Here is a 15393-nt window from a genome sequence, read left to right on the forward strand (position 1 = left end):
AGGTTCCTGTGCCACGGCCATGGGAAGGTCCCTGTGCCATCTCCAGCCACGGGAAGGTCCCTGTGCCATCTCCAGCCATGGGAAGGTCCTTGTGCCACAGCCATGGGAAGGTCCCTGCGCCATCTCCAGCCACACGAAGGTCCCTGTGCCATCTCCAGCCATGGGAAGGTCTCTGTGCCATCTCCAGCCATGGAAAAGTCCCTGTGCCACCTCCAGCCATGGGAAGATCCCTGTGCCACCTCCAGCCATGGGAAGGTCCCTGTGCCACCTCCAACCACAGCCATGGGAAGGTCCCTGTGCCACCTCCAGCCACAGCCATGGGAAGGTCCCTGTGTCATCCCCAACCACAGGAAGGTCCCTGTGCCATCTTCAGCCATGGGAAGGTCCCTGTGCCACGGCCATGGAAAGGTCCCTGTGCCACCTCCAGCTATGGGAAGGTCCCTGTGCCACGGCCATGGGAAGGTCCCTGTGCCACCTCCAGCCACGGCCACGATGCCTCCTGGTGGCACCGGGAGGTGCCAGGGCTGGGACAAGCCTTGAGCCACGGGAAAGGAGCCAAGTCCGAGCTCACTTTCAGGCATTTTTTTATTAAATTAAATCTTCCACAGAAAAGAATTAAATAAGTGCAAGAATTGCAGAATCCAGCCTGGCACAGCCCTTGGACCCTGGAGCCTGGCTCAGGAGCTCCGTGGCACGGTGAGGGGACACCATCCCTGCTGGGGAGGGGGTCTGGCCAGCACTGAGGGTCCTGGGGACAAGAGAGCCACCAGCTCTCGGGGACAGCCGCACCCGGGGCCCTCACCCTGTCCCATGGCAGCCACTCAGCCCAGAACTGGTCAGGTCACACCATGGAGCCGCTGTCCCCCATGTTCTGCAGGAGCTGAGGCGGGGACAGACCGGGATTAGCAGAAAAATCCACCCGTGCAGCCCCGGGGACACCACGGTGACATTCCCGGGGCAATCCCATCCGTGGGGATGGATCCCAGCAGGGACTGCCCACCCCGAGGGGCACAGAGGGATGGATCCCAGCAGGGATCACCCACCCCGAGGGGCACAGGGGGATGGATCCCACCAGGGACTGCCCACCCTGAGGGGCACAGGGGGATGGATCCCAGCAGGGATTGAAGGCCCTGAGGGGCACAGGGGGATGGATCCCACCAGGGACTGCCCACCCTGAGGGGCACAGGGGGATGGATCCCAGCAGGGATTGAAGGCCCTGAGGGGCACAGGGGGATGGATCCCAGCAGGGATTGAAGGCCTTGAGGGGCACAGGGAGATGGATCCCAGCAGGGACTGCCCACCCTGAGGGGTACAGGGGGATGGATCCCACCAGGGATTGAAGCCCCTGAGGGGCACAGGGAGATGGATCCCACCAGGGACTGCCCACCCTGAGGGGCACAGGGGGATGGATCCCAGCAGGGATTGAAGGCCCTGAGGGGCACAGGGAGATGGATCCCAGCAGGGACTGCCCGTCCTGAGGGGCACAGGGGGATGGATCCCAGCAGGGATCATCCACCCCGAGGGACACAGGGGGATGGATCCCACCAGGGATTGAAGGCCTTGAGGGGCACAGGGGGATGGATCCCACCAGGGATCACCCACCCCGAGGGGCACAGAGGGATGGATCCCACCAGGGATTGAAGCCCCTGAGGGGTCTCCAGCCCCTTCTCACCTGGCTCAGCAGGGGGATGTTTGCCAGCGAGCCAAAAAACCCAAAAGCCACCGGGAAGAAGCTCCTGTGTGGATACAAAAGACCCTGCTGAGCTCCTGGGAGCATTCCCAAGGATCCCATCCTGAGGATCCCATCCCGAGGATCCCATCCCACACCTGAAGAGGGAGATGAAGCCGTAGGCCTCCAGCAGCATCCCCAGGATCGGCCAGCGCATGAGGACCACGATGAGCCCCCCGAAAAAGAAGCTGGTGCCCTTCAGCTTGGACCGCTGGAAGAAGAAGGTGAAGGTCCTCCGGAAGCCGATGATGAAGACCAGGCCGGAGAGGAAGAGGAGCTGGGAGGAGGAAGGAGAGGAGAGGGTCAGGGCAGCTCCTTGATCCGGCTGTGGGCACCCCCGGCCTGGCCCTACTCACATTCCCAAAAGCCAGGAGCACTGAGTCGAAGTACAGGAGGATCCCAAAGAGGAGGAAGAAGAGGCCGAAGCCGACCAGGCCCACTCCGATCCCTGTGGAGAGCAGCAGAGCAGAGCTGAGGGCTCAGCTCCGCACCTCAGGCCCCATATCAGCACCTCCCTCTCCCGTTCCTTCCCAAAAATCCCCTTTGGATTTGCCTCCAAAGCTCAGGAACAGCCTTTGCACCCAGGCCAGGCCTGGAGGAGGCTGTTGGTGCTCCAGAAGTCCCTGAGGGCACCGGATAAATCATAAACCACAGAGGAAAAATCAGCGGGAAAACCGCGTGCAGCCTTTCCCCGAGCAGCGGCAGCAAAGGCTGGAGATGATCCCAGGATGATCCAGGAAATCCTCCCGGTCCCCAGCCCTCCCTGCTCCTCCCCACGTCCCCATTTCCATCTCACCCCTCCCTGCCCCAACCACCCCATCCAGCAGCTCCCAGCCGGGACTTGGAGCTGCCAAATGTTCCCACGGAGCTCCCGGATCCCGCAGGGATGGGAATTCCTGCCGGGACACGGCCACGGCGCGGCTGCTTACGCTGGAAGTCGCTCAGGGACACCATCTTGGTGGTGGTGACAGGGCTGGGCGAGGCCGGGCGAGGGTGGCCCCGCTGCCAGAGTGACCCTTGGAAAAGCCCTTTAGTCCCCACGTCATCCTGGGAATCATTAACGGCCCCGGGAACGCCCACGGCGCCTCCTCCGGGGGGACACGGTGGCTCTGTGGGGGACATGGTGGCTTCAGGGGGATGTGGTGGCTTTAGGGGGGACACGGTGGCTTCAGGGGGATGTGGTGGCTTCAGGGGGATGTGGTGGCTTTAGGGGGACACGGTGGCTTCAGGGGGATGTGGTGGCTTCAGGGGAAACACGGTGGCTCCAAGGGGATGTGGTGGCTCCAGAGGGATCTGGTGGCTTCAGAGGGACATGGTGGCTCCAAGGGGGATGTGGTGGCTCTAGAGGGGACACGGTGTCTCCAGGGGGATCCGGTGTCCCCAGAGGGGACATGGTGACTCTGTGGGGCACATGGTGGCTTCAGGGGGATATGGTGGCTTCAGGGGGACACTGTGACTCCAGGGGGACATGGTGGCTTCAGGGGGACGTGGTGTCCCCAGAGGGGACATGGTGGCTTCAGGGGGACACGGTGGCTCTGTGGGGGACATGGTGTCTCCATGGGGATCTGGTGGCTTCAGAGGGACATGGTGGCTCCAAGGGGGATGTGGTTGCTCCAGAGGGGACATGGTGCCTCCATGGGGATCTGGTGGCTCCAGGGGGATCTGGTGGCTCCAGGGAGGACATGGTGGCTCCAAGGGGGACATAGTGGCTTCAGAGGGACATGGTGGCTCCAGGGGGATGTGGTGGCCCCAGAGGGGACACAGTGGCTCTGTGGGGGACACAGTGGCCCCACAGGGATGTGGTGGCCTCAGAGGGGACACGGTGGCTCCAAGGGGACATGGTGGCTGCAGAGGGGACACGGTAGCTCCAAGGGGGATGTGGTGGCTCCAAGGAGGACACAGTGGCTCCAGGGGGATGTGGTGGCCCCAGAGGGGACACAGTGGCTCTGTGGGGGACATGGTGGCTCTAAGGGGGACACGGTGGCTTCAGGGGGATGTGGTGGCTTTAGGGGGAACACGGTGGCTCCAGGGGGATGTGGTGGCTCCAGAGGGGACACGGTGTCTCCATGGGGATCTGGTGGCTCCAGGGAGGACATGGTGGCTCTAAGGGGGACACGGTGTCCCCAGAGGGGACATGGTGGCTCTGTGGGGGATATAGTGGCTTCAGAGGGACATGGTGGCTCCAGGGGGATGTGGTGGCTCCAAGGTGGACATGGTGGCTCCAGGGGGATGTGGTGGCCCCAGGGAGGACACATGTGGGGGACCTGGTGACTCTAAGGGGGACATGGTGTCCCCAGAGGGGACATGGTGGCTCCAGGGGACACGGTGGCTCTATGGGGGATATGGTGGCTCCAGGGGACACGGTGGCTCTATGGGGGATGTGGTGGCTCTATGGGGGATATGGTGGTTCCAGGGGACACGGTGGCTCTATGGGGGACACGGTGGCTTGTGACCACCAGACCCTGCTGGTCCTGCTTCCCCCATCCCAGTGGGATGAACTCCCTGGGATGGGATGGATCCCCAAAATAGGGAAAACCAGGGAGATGTTGGCTTCCTTGGGGTGGCCAAGTGGCACCGTGGGGACAGTGGAGGTCCCAGCTCACGTGGATTCCTGTGGATCCCACAGATCCCACAGATCCCAGGCTGCCCCATGGGGGTTTTGGGAATGCCACAGGTCCCCGGATTTGCCGGTTGGTGTGGGAATAGCGGCTCCAGCAGACCCAACACAGGGTCCCCGTGTCACCTCTGTCACCCCAGAGCCACCCAAACCCAGATAGTCCCAAAATTTATCCCCACAAACTGCCCGGGGATGGGAATTTCATCCCCAAATCAACCCGAGTGGGAAAAAAAAAAAAAAAATCCCAAAAAAAGCCAAGGAAGGAGAGGAGGAGCTGCCTCCGGAGCCCCTTCAGCCTCTGCCTCCAATCCAACATTAAAATCCACATCCAAGGTCCCCTCTGGAAAAAAAAAGAAAAGACAGGAAAACGTTGTTGTTTCATAGATATTTTTATTTCTCTACCACTAGGAAAATATCCCAGAAAACCAAATCCCTCCCGTCCCACCCTCCCCGAATGCATAAATAGATTTATTTCCTCCCGATGCAAATCCTTTCCGGGTTAACGAGTCACTGGTTTATGAAGTGTTTATGAAAAATAATAACCAAAAATAAAATTAATTAATTAATTAATTAAGGTTTGGTTTCTTTCTCTTTTTTTTTTTTTCTTTTTTTTTTCTCGTCTTTTTTTTTTCTTTTTTTTTTTAAATAAAATAAAATCGCGGCCGGGTCACACTTTGGGGACAGCGTCCGGTGGCTTTGGGATGGGAGCTTTGGGATCATCTCTGGATCCCCGAGATGGGAATTGCTGCCCCACAGCCACCTCAGGATGTCCCCAAGGTGTCCCCACAGCAAGGGGGGGTCTGCCCCGGTGACCTGAGCTGGGGAGCTCAGGGGACACAGGGAAATAAACTCATCCTCTCTTCAAACTTACAGTCTCTGTATATTTTATTTTAAATAAATTTGCTTTTCATAAAAGCAGAAAAAATAGATATATTTTTTAAATAGGTTTTTTTCCTTTTTTTTTTTCCTTGGTTTTTTTTGTTTTTTTTTTTTCTTTCTTTCTTTCCTTTTTCCCCCCTTCCCCCTCTGATAAATTGGCAAAGAATTTGCTTTTTTTTTCTTGGCAGGAACAAACCCTGCGGAGAAGAGAGAGCTCGGCACGAGCTTTTCCCGGGAAAAGAAGAGGAAAAACCGAATATAGATATATATTATAAATGTAGAATTTCCATCAAACATATATTAAGGCATGTAAATAGCAAAATAAAGGGCCAGCTTTATGAGCTAAAGGGGCTGAGGGAGGCTCGGCTGCGGGATTTAGGGCTCCGGGGATCCTACAAGTATTGCTAAGATGGGGAGGATTGGGATGCGGGGCGGTCCTGGGGGGGGGTTTGGCATCGGCCCAGGAGGGATGGGTGGGATTTGGGATCTGGGATTTGGGATTCAGCTCCTGGCTCCGTCCTCCCTGCCCACCCCAGCACTGCCACCCTCACGTCCTTCCAGGGATTCTGCTTTTTCCCCACCCTCCAGGACGATAAAGAAAAGGGGGGATTTGCTACAGGAAACCCGAACCGCTGGAAGGGGCTGGAGAGCAACGGGAAGGGCTCGGGGGAGACGTGGGGAGGGATTTGTGGAGGGTGACAGCGGGATAGGGCAGCCGAGGCGACCCCGCTGTTCCCAAACCCCTCCTCCAGTCCCTGCCGACCCCACAGCTCCATTATCCCACCGGGCACCCCAATTCCCTGCTCTGCTCCCCATCCCTGCCCAGAGCTCCCGCTCCGTGCTTGGAGAGCCCTTGGAGCGCTCTGGGCACCTCCGTGTCCCCACAGTGTCACCTCCATCCATCCTGTCCCCTTTTTCCTCCGGCTGAGCCACCAGCAGTGCCACAGATGGGTTCAAAGTCGGGATCAGGGAAGGGAAACCATGCCCGAGGAGCCGAGGAGGAGCATCCAGGTGTGGTGGAAGGTGGGAGCACCATCCATGCTGGGGACAGGCCGGTCCCCACCCCAAGAACCCCTTCACAGACCTTGGGGGGACATCCCAGGAGTCCTGTACTCCCCGCTGGGCCGGTGGCCACTGTCACAGCTGTCCCTGTGGCCACTGACAGCCCTGGGGGCTCCTTGGGGACAACTCCCAGCCCCCACCCGTTTCTTTGGGACGGGTCAGAGCCGCCGCTCCCGTCGGTGCCACATCTCCCGCGTGGTCCCGCCATCGGACGGAGGGAAGGGGGTCCGGGAGAACCGAGGACGGAGGCGAGAGGTTCGGTGTCACCTCAGGAGGGGACTAAAACGTGGCCCCGTGGAACTTGATGGCGCCGGCAGCAGCCAGGGCTTGAGCTGGGGGGGGGGACAGGACAGGACAGAGAGGCTGAGCAGGGTGGGGTCCACCCTGTGCCCACCCCTTGTGGCAAACCCGGCGGGGATTTGGCTCCAAGGGAGCCGGGGGATGCTGGGACCCCCCCGGATTTCATGCTGGGATCCCCTTTTCCACCCTGCACGGCCCCCTTGGCCTGGGCGGGGGGACGCTCGGTCCATGGAGGAGCCGGGGCTGACGTGGCTCGGGGGATGCGAGCGGGAGCGAAGGGATGGAGGGGATGAGGTCAGAGAGAGAGAGGTGCTTACGTCACAGGCTCACACCCGCATGAGGTGGCTGCTGTCGGCGGCCCGGGGCGGCTCGGACGAGAGGGGGTTGGTCGGTGGAGTCGGGGAGGCTGGGGAGGTGGGAGGGCTGGGGGTAGCGCACTGAGCTGGAAACGAGAAACGGGAGAAGGGAGTGAAGGAGGCGGGCGGCGGGGAGGGCACGGCGGGGCTGGGCAGGGACAGGGAGCAGCGAGGAGGGAGGAAGGAAAGGGGGGAAGCAAGCGCGGGTAGGGCAAAGAGTCACAGCTGGCAGGACAGAGCCACAGCTGGCAGGAGAAGCAGTCACAGCTGGCAGGAAGGACAGAGAGCCACAGCTGGGCACAGCACGCACACGTGAGCTCCCGGCAGGGCTCCTCATGGACAAGGCATGGTGGGACACCACGGGCACGCGGGCACGGTGTGACACTGCGGTCAGCCAGGTAGGGGACGTCACCGTGCTCACCTGGGCAAGGTGTGCCAACACAATCCCCCCAGCATCAAGTGCCACCATGCACGGCCACGATGTGCCAGCCCATGCCACCGTAATTCCCCCGGCTATAAGTGCCACCACAATCCCCTGGGCATGGGGTGTCACCATGCTTGCTCAGCCACGCCGTGCCACCTCATGCCACCTCATGCCACCCAGCCAGGCACTCCCACCCTCGCAAACGCTCCCAGCAAGGCGCTGGAAGCTGTGCCCGGCTGGAAGGGCTGCTCCATCCCAGGATCTCAGGGCAGGCAGCCCCAGGCGTGGCAGGAGCTGTTGGCATCACCTCTCCCACTGCTCAGGGATGCCCTGTCCCACGAATGCCCTCTCTCCTGCCCACTGACGCCTTGCCACGCTGCCAAACCTGCACCTGCCTTCACCCTGCTGCTCTCCTGGCATCATTCTCCCAAGGATCTGCAGGATCCGACCCTCCGAGCCTCCCCGTTCCTCACCCGAGAGCATCCGGCCGCGGCGCGAGGCCTCGGCAGCCAGGGCGCACGAGATCTCGATCCTCTTCTCCTGCTCCTGCAGCTGCATCTCGGGGTCCTGGGGGGTGTCCACCTCCCCCTCGCCCAGGGGGATGACGTTCTGCAGGCTGGGAATAGCACCTGGCATCAGCACCCCTGCCAGGATGCCTGGGGTGGGCTGGGAAGGGGGGCAGAGGGGTGGGGGATTCCCCCTGGGATGGGTGGGGAAGGGGTGGAGGTGGGTGGGTGGTCTTAGAATGGTCAGGGAAGGGGTGGAGGTGGGTGGTCACTTCCCTTCGGGATGACCCCTGGCATGGCTGGCGTGGGCACTGCAGCCTCACCTGGATTTGGCAATGAGGGTCTTGATCCTTTCCACCTTCTTCTGCTTCTCCTTCATCTCCTCGGGGCTGAGGGGCGATTCCGGCTCCAGCTCCACGTAGCGCTCAGGGATCAGCACTTTGTCCGGCGTGGAGAGCTGGGAACAGCGGGAAGAGCTGGGCAAGTGCCCTGTGCCGGACACTGGGGACCCGCCCCCCCTCCAGCACTGCCCGGACGCAGCTCCAGGATGCTGCCAGAGGAGGGTGTGACCACCCCGGGGACACTCGGGGCCATCCCGGCCTCACCTCCTTGTTGATGTCCACGTCGTAGTGCTGCGGCTCCAGCTCCATCTTCCGCAGCCGGGCGATCTCCTCCTGTGGCGTCTCGTACACCTTGCCGGGCTCGTCGGAGCGCAGCGCGGCCTCCAGGTCCGAGATGTCCACCTCGTGGATGCTGCGGTGCCGCCGCACCTGCGAGGGACCGCGCCCCGCTCAGCGTCCCCACGGACTGGGTGGTGCGTTGTCACCCGTCCCACCCCGCTGCGGCCCCGCACTCACCACCTTGTAGGAGGAAGGGGTTTTGGGGCCAGGGGCATCGGGCTGGGGGCCGGGGAGCTGTTGGGGCCCGGGGAGCTGCAGGCTGCGCCGCTTCTCCTTCATGGAGCCGCTCTGGTGCCGCTTCATGCGGTCGATCTGCTCCTCCACGCTCATCTTCACCTTGGTCTCGGTGGCGAACACGGCGCTCTTGGGTCTCTCCTGGGGACAAGCCCAGCCTCAAGGTCACCTGCTGGTGGCTGGTGACATCTTCCCAGTGCCACACCCCTCTGCCATGAGCCGCTGGGATGCCACTCGGGGGATGTCACTCCTGGGATGTCACTCCTGGGATGGGGGTCTCCAGGAGGTGGGTGGTGACACACGGAGCCACACAGCCACACGCTCTTGTCCCCAAGCTGCAGCAAAGCCCCCCTTGGCTCACCCAGCCCCCCCAGGCAAGCCCAGCCCCTCCACCTGAGCCTTACCCGGGAGCTGAGCCCGTTGGCCAGGCCGTTCCTCCTGGACACCACCTCGTCCTCCGCCGGAGACTTGGTCCTGGGGGGGACAATTCCCACTGCGGGGGAGACCACAACGCCAGGATGAACCCTTGGGGACCCCGGGCAGGGTCCCAGTGCCACCCCCAAGGTCCTGCTGGGTGTCACCAGTGCCGTACCCTTGTTGAGAGCCGCTTGTTTGTCCCCATCCTGCTCTGTCCGGCTCTGCGGGAGCCCCTCGGGTGCGGGGCCGGGGGGGCTGGGCCGGGGGGGCTCCTTCTTGCTCTGCTCGAAGCCTGGTTTGGGCTGTGGGGGGGAAAAAGGTCCCCAGTGAGCTCCAGTCCTGCCTGAGGGCCACGCTCTGCCTGGGGACACCCGCTGCTCTTGAGGTGACAAACAGAGCACGGACACACTCCATGGACACACGGACAGCAGCCAGGTGGGACCAGAGCACCCCAAAATCGTGGGGACAGGGGCTGAGGGGGCTCTGCTCTTGTCCCTGCTGTGTCCCATCCTGTCAGGGCTGGGCACCTGCTGCTGTCCCCACAGGATGGGACAAAGGTTCCTGTAAGGTGACAACCCCTCCACAGCCCCCAGGAGCTCAGGGACAGGGACATCCTGGCTCTGTGCTGGGTGCCAGCAGCACCCCATGCCCACGGGAGGGGATGGGGTCACACAGGGGCAGAAGGACCAGCAAAGGGTCAGTTTTGGGGTCCGCCCCCTCTGGCATCCCATGAGAAGAGCCCGGGAACTGCTGGGGTGACAGAGGGGTGTGACAACAGGCCCAGCAGCCCAATGTGTCCCCCTAAATGCACCCTGACACCCCTGGATCCACACGCAGCCACCACAGTGCCACCCACAGCAGCTGGCAGTGCCACCTGAGCTGGCACCGTGTCCCTTCCCAGCTCGACACGGCCACTGCGTTCCTCATGGCCACACATCCAGAGCCGCGGCTGTGAGGACACTGGTGTCACCCGTGTCCACACCCAGCCCCACGCACGGCCGGGGTGTCACCCGGAATTCCCGAGTGCAGGTTTGCCCTGGCACGGGGGGCTCGGAGCCTGCCAGCGCCACACGGGGAGCGGTGACACGGAAGGACAGTGACAGAGGTGAGGGCAGAGCAAAGCAGAGAGGGCAATGCCAGGGGACAACCTCCCCAGCAGGAGGGGACAATCCCTGTCCCGAGCGAGCACAGGGGGTGGCGACCTGCAGGGGACACCAGGGGTGTGGCAGGGCCGCGGCGTGCAGAGCTGTCCCCGCACCAAGTGTCACCTCCACGCTGTCCCCGCGGATTTGGGGCGGGCAGCTCCGTGTCCTGCCTCATCCCATGTGACGAGGAAGAGGAGGAGGAGGAGGACGGGGTGGCAGCTGCCCTGCAGGGTTCGGTACCTGTCCCCGCTTGGCCTCTCCGCCGCCTTGGTGCCAGGAAGGGGAGGCGGGGTAGGGCCAGAGGCGGCTCTCGCTGGGCAGCGGAGGAACGGCCGGAGGAGACTCCAGGGGGACGTAGGACTTGGGGAGGGGAGGTCGAGGCGGGCCTGGTTCCTGGGGCGGGCAGGAGCGGGAGGCGTGAGAGCAGAGAAGGAAGAGAGAGTTAGAGAAGAGACCGAGGCACAACACGAGGCGGGAACGTCCTGGAGAAAGGGATGGAGGAGGGAGTGACTCCGCGGCGGCCGTGTCCCTCTCGGTGTCCCTGCTGCTCGGCCCCAGGGCCGGGCAGGGCTCGGGGGGTGCCCAAATGAAGGTTCTCGACAGCACTTGGGGACACCAGCAGCACCTCTGTGCAGCCAGGTGGGGTTGGGGAGTCCCCAAACTCCACCCTAAATAAATTTCCTGTGCGTGAAGGTGGCACCAGCCCTGAGTGACGGCACTCAGAGGGGCTGTGGTGGCACCAGGAGCTGCTCCTGGAGCCAAAAGCTGGAGCTGAGCAGCTCCCATCCCTCCGGACCCACAGCCCTGCAAGGACCACAGACCCCAAAGTCACCAGGTGACACCAGGGCCCATCCACGTCACCAAAATGGTGCCCCCAGGCAGAGCCACGAGGGGAGGCAGCTCCGTGCCCGGTGCCCAGCAGCCCCCAATCCCCTGCTGGCACCTGCTGGGGACAAAGAGGGGACACCCAGGGTCACTGACCTCGCCGGGGCCTGGCTTGGTGGGCGATCCCTGGGAGCCGGAGATGAGGGAGAAGGGGCTCAGGGGGCTGGTGAGGCTGGCAGAGCTCAGGGGGCTGGCGGGGCTGTTGGAGCTGTACGTCCCCGAGGGGCCCAGAGCCACTGTGGAGCAGAGCAGCAATAAGATAATTATAAGATAATTATAGGATAATAATGAGGGTCTTCACCTCCCTGAGCAGCAGCTCATAGGGGACACCCCCCGCACAATTTGGGGTCAGGGACAGCCCCCCTCACCTCGGTGCTTGGCAGTGTCAGTGCCACGGGAGGGGTTGTTCTTCCTCAGCCCTTCCATCACGTCCTGGATCCGCCAGATCTCCTTCTGGATCTGCCGGTTGAGCATCTCGTTCTGGATTGGGGGGGAGAAGGCAGCGCTCAGAGGGGTCCCAGGGGCACCAGTGCCAGCCCCAAACCAAGCTGGACCCCAGCCCCAAAGTGAGCCACAGGAACTGGGGGTCCCGACTGAGGCAGACACGGCCTGGAGGGGTCGGAACCATCACCCCCAGGATTTTTATCCTGCTGGGATGACTGGAGCTGCTCCCCAGGAACCCATCTGGGCTGGGGGCAGCTGGGGGGGACTTTGGGGTCAATGGCACACTGAGTGCCCACGGTGGCCAAAGCTGGATGTGAGGGCTGGGCATGGAGAACTGGGCATGGAGCAGAGGGAGATTCCACCTCCATGGGGGACCTCGGGGGTGACAGGGGACACCCTCACCTGGGTGTCTGGGTTCAGGGGTGACAGAGGACACCCTCTCACCTGGGTGTCCGGGGGTTCAGGGGTGACACGGACACCCTCACCTGGGTGCCTGGGTTCAGGGGTGACATGGACACCCTCTCACGTGGGTGTCTGGGTTCAGGGGTGACAGAGGACACCCTCTCACCTGGGTGTCCGGGGGTTCAGGGGTGACACGGACACCCTCACCTGGGTGCCTGGGTTCAGGGGTGACATGGACACCCTCTCACATGGGTGTCTGGGTTCAGGTGTGGCAGGGGACACCTTCACCTGGGTGTCTGGGTTCAGTGATCACAGGGGACACCCTCATCTGGATGTCCGGGTTCAGGGGTGACAGAGGGCACCCTCTCACCTGGATGTCCAGGTTCAGCTGCTCCCAGAGGTCATCATGCAGGGTGGACACTTCGCTCTCCAGACTCTCGTACTCGGCCGTGCTGTTTGCCAGGGCCTGAGGGGACAGTGGGGGGTGGATCAGGAGGGTCTTTGGCACCCAGCACAGCCCCCCGAGCTGGGGAGGGGGTGACAGCAGTGGGAACAAGCTCTGAGTCACCCAGGGCACGGCAGAGACAGAACCAGGAGCTGAGGTGGCACCTGGAGGGTGCCCAATTTGCTTTGTGGCCAGTGAAGGACTTTGGCTCCTCTGGCCCCCAGCCAGCCGAGGGGAATTCCCTTTCCCTGCTTGTTTTCCATCCGGGAAGGGACAAAAGGGCCCCAAATCCCTCCCCCCCCCACCCTGTTACCGTGCTGGCCTGGGACAGCTCCACCCGGATGTTGATGAGCTGGTTCTGGAGCGATTCCTTCTTGTGCAGCAGCTTCTCCGGGTAGGCAGGCTGGCTCCCGAACATCTCCAGCTCCTGGTGCGTCCCCATCAGGGCACTCTCCAGGCTCTCCTGCGGGAACAGACGGAGCCACCAGGTCCTGGCTGCTCAATAACACACAGAGAATGCCACAGCCTCTCCCCCAGCTCAGAAATGTCCCCAAATGGCTGCCGCATCCCTGGAAGTGTCCAAAGCCAGGTTGGAGCAGCTGGGATAGAGGCCCAGGGGTGGTTGGAGATGTTTTTAATGTCCCTTCAACCCAAACCTTCCCGTGGTGACGTGTCACTTCCCCACCACGCAGGTGCCACCGCCAGGTCCCCGTGTGGCCACCTGAGGTGGCACCACGTACCTTCTCTGCCCGGAGCTGCTGCACCAGCCTCTCCTGCTCCCGCAGCACCTTGTTCTGCTCGCAGAGCTTCCCCAGCAGCTTCTGCGCCAGCGGGGAAGAGAGAAAGGGGGGAGAGGATGAGGAGGATGAGAATCCCACTGGGAGAGATGGGATGCAGCCAGGACACGGGGTGGGATTGATTGATTGGCTCTGGGGAGGGTTTCCAACCTCCTGCTGTCATTGCAGGGACTTCAGGGTGACACGGGGCCAACTGGGAGATGGGGCAAGATCTAAACTCAGGGGAGGATTTATCCCTGAGGAGATCAAAGCAGCCGGGAGCAGCGGGCACAGCTCTGCCCGTGGAGACAGGGGACACGGAGAGGGGACAGGATTTGCTCTTACATCGGTGTCCTGCTCGCTGATCTTGTAGGGGTGCAGGGTGTCCCTGTAGGCCTCCGGGAAGGGCGTCACCTGCAAGCAGAGCGAGGGGTGAGCCCGGCCCCACCCCGGGATGCTCAGGGAACGGGAGGCAGCTCCCAGCCCCTCTCTCCTATCCCTGCGAGCCGGGAAAAGGAGGCCGGAGCGGAGCCCCGGAGGCGGTGGATGCTCCCCATCAGTCGGGAGTCACTGGGATGAAGTCCCAGCCTCGCCCTGCCCGTTCCCAACGGGAACGATCCAGAGCCACCCTCTCCAAGCTTAAGGAGATGCCTCGTGAACCATTAACCGCCACCATTCCAGAGGCAGGGAAAACAAAAGGCAGCGCGGCTGAGCTGTAATTCCACCTCGGCGGAGTGGGAGCACCCATAAATCAGCAGCTGCTGCGGCAGGGCCTGTTTACCCCCGCCCGGCTCCTCCGTGAGTCATTTTCCTTTCCTGGAAATCTCAATTACTGATGGGACTTTCAGCAATTAAATGCCTCCAAGAGCTGGAGATGAAAGGCAAGAGATAGGAAGGAGGGGATCATTATTGCTAGAAAGCAGAGAGGGTGCTTTAGGACCATTTAAAACTCTGGGATGATGCAAATGGATCCGGATCTGGGAAATGCCCGCGGGGCTGGAGGCAGAGCCGGGTGGATCGGGATGCTGCAGCATCCCGGGAGCTCCTGTTTCACCCTCCAGCACATCCCCGCTGCCATCAGATGGAAACAGGCGCCGTTTTTTGGTGGAAAATCCCATCCAGGAGGTGCCCAGGGCAGCACAACGCGGGGTGGGTGGCACCGGGTGAGGGGACTCAAGCGATGTGACCTTGCAGGGATTATCCCAGTGCTGGGAACATTCCCAGGGGAAAAGGCTGTTCCCTCTCCCTGTCTCAGGAACGACTCCGTTGGTTTAAGAGCGGCACTCCTGTCACCCCACACCTCCTCCTCGCAAACCAAGGACGAGCCAAGCCCCGCGTCCGAGAGTCCCCCGGGGGCAGCTCCGTCCCCACCTCGCGCTGGCAGCTCGAGGATTTGCCGGCTGGGAATGGCTCATGGATGGATTAGCAAAGCCTGGGATGGACCAGCGCTCCCCCCGAGAGCGGGATGTGCCAGAGCCGCGGCTGCTGCGTGAGTGGCGATGGCAGGAGGTGGCCCCGGGTGGCGCGGGGGTGGCCGACACGGCCGCCAGGCACGAGCCATGCGGGGCCTGGTGGCCGGAGCCTTACTTGCATGTAGAGCTGGGCCCTAGGGGAGGAGGTCTCCACCATCCTGTTCACCATAGTGATGAGGGTCTCGCTCTCGCTCATCTGCGGCACACAGGGAAGGAAAGGGCAGAGGTCAGCGGGGGACATGCGCCTGTGCTGTCGGCGACCGGTCCAGGAACCCTCAGGATGCAAAATGTCACCTCCTGAGGTGGCCCAGGGGCTCCAGCTGTGGCCCCGCGCTGCTGTTCTGTTTAGTGCCCTCGGGGTGCTTTTTTGGGGGGAAAACACGGATAAAACGGAGCCAGCTCGGAGCAGACGGCACAGACAGACACGAGCTCGGACAGGGACGGCAGCAGCGTGGGCCGGCACACAGACAGACACACGGACGGGCCCTGGCGCTGCCCCACGGCTCCGTGCCCAGCTGGGCATTAGGGAGGTGACTGGGCTTGGGGACAGCAGTGTCCCCTTTTCCAGGTGGCACCGGGAATGGCACCTCCCTGCTGCCAGGCACGGTTTGGGCAGCTCT

The 15393-nt window shown here is 62.5% G+C and overlaps 2 protein-coding genes across 9 annotated transcripts in view; both read right to left on the reverse strand.

Moving 5' to 3' along the window:
* Window positions 1-558: 558 nt before the first annotated feature.
* On the reverse strand, window positions 559-2730 carry GOLT1A (golgi transport 1A). The gene is made up of 5 exons (XM_068995805.1): window positions 2659-2730; window positions 2086-2177; window positions 1828-2006; window positions 1673-1736; window positions 559-880 (listed from the first exon to the last, which is right to left on the reverse strand). The coding sequence occupies exons 1-5, from the start codon at window positions 2681-2683 to the stop codon at window positions 842-844; spliced, it is 399 nt and encodes a 132-aa protein (XP_068851906.1). The 5' UTR covers window positions 2684-2730; the 3' UTR covers window positions 559-841.
* A 2878-nt stretch (window positions 2731-5608) lies between these two features.
* PLEKHA6 (pleckstrin homology domain containing A6) overlaps window positions 5609-15393 on the reverse strand; it is a 29617-nt gene continuing 19832 nt past the window's right edge. For 4 of the 8 annotated variants that reach the window (XM_068995961.1, XM_068995956.1, XM_068995957.1 and 1 more), the window contains 16 exons: window positions 14889-14969; window positions 13647-13715; window positions 13266-13346; window positions 12839-12988; window positions 12451-12546; window positions 11603-11714; window positions 11331-11470; window positions 10590-10742; window positions 9380-9506; window positions 9192-9280; window positions 8731-8928; window positions 8479-8643; window positions 8197-8330; window positions 7841-7983; window positions 6905-7029; window positions 5609-6619 (listed from right to left, as the gene is read on the reverse strand). In XM_068995961.1, the coding sequence (XP_068852062.1) occupies window positions 6914-7029; window positions 7841-7983; window positions 8197-8330; window positions 8479-8643; window positions 8731-8928; window positions 9192-9280; window positions 9380-9506; window positions 10590-10742; window positions 11331-11470; window positions 11603-11714; window positions 12451-12546; window positions 12839-12988; window positions 13266-13346; window positions 13647-13715; window positions 14889-14969 (1854 nt within the window). In that variant the 3' untranslated portion in view covers window positions 5609-6619; window positions 6905-6913. The remainder of the gene's footprint in view (window positions 6620-6904; window positions 7030-7840; window positions 7984-8196; window positions 8331-8478; window positions 8644-8730; window positions 8929-9191; window positions 9281-9379; window positions 9507-10589; window positions 10743-11330; window positions 11471-11602; window positions 11715-12450; window positions 12547-12838; window positions 12989-13265; window positions 13347-13646; window positions 13716-14888; window positions 14970-15393) is intronic. The other 4 variants (XM_068995963.1, XM_068995960.1, XM_068995959.1 and 1 more) reach the window with 3 other exon arrangements.

The sequence above is a fragment of the Aphelocoma coerulescens genome, chromosome 26 (assembly GCF_041296385.1).
Source record: "Aphelocoma coerulescens isolate FSJ_1873_10779 chromosome 26, UR_Acoe_1.0, whole genome shotgun sequence".
Taxonomy (NCBI): Eukaryota; Metazoa; Chordata; class Aves; order Passeriformes; family Corvidae; genus Aphelocoma; species Aphelocoma coerulescens.

What these genes read in the sequence shown, in the direction of transcription:
- GOLT1A (XM_068995805.1), bottom strand. Translation starts at nt 2,683, where the DNA reads ATGGTGTCCCTGAGCGACTTCCAGC. An exon ending in GGCTTCATCTCCCTCTTCAG is followed by an intron (nt 1,737 to 1,827) that starts GTGTGGGATGGG and finishes GTATCCACACAG; the next exon opens with GAGCTTCTTCCCGGTGGCTT. An exon ending in ACATCCCCCTGCTGAGCCAG is followed by an intron (nt 881 to 1,672) that starts GTGAGAAGGGGC and finishes TCCCCGCCTCAG; the next exon opens with CTCCTGCAGAACATGGGGGA.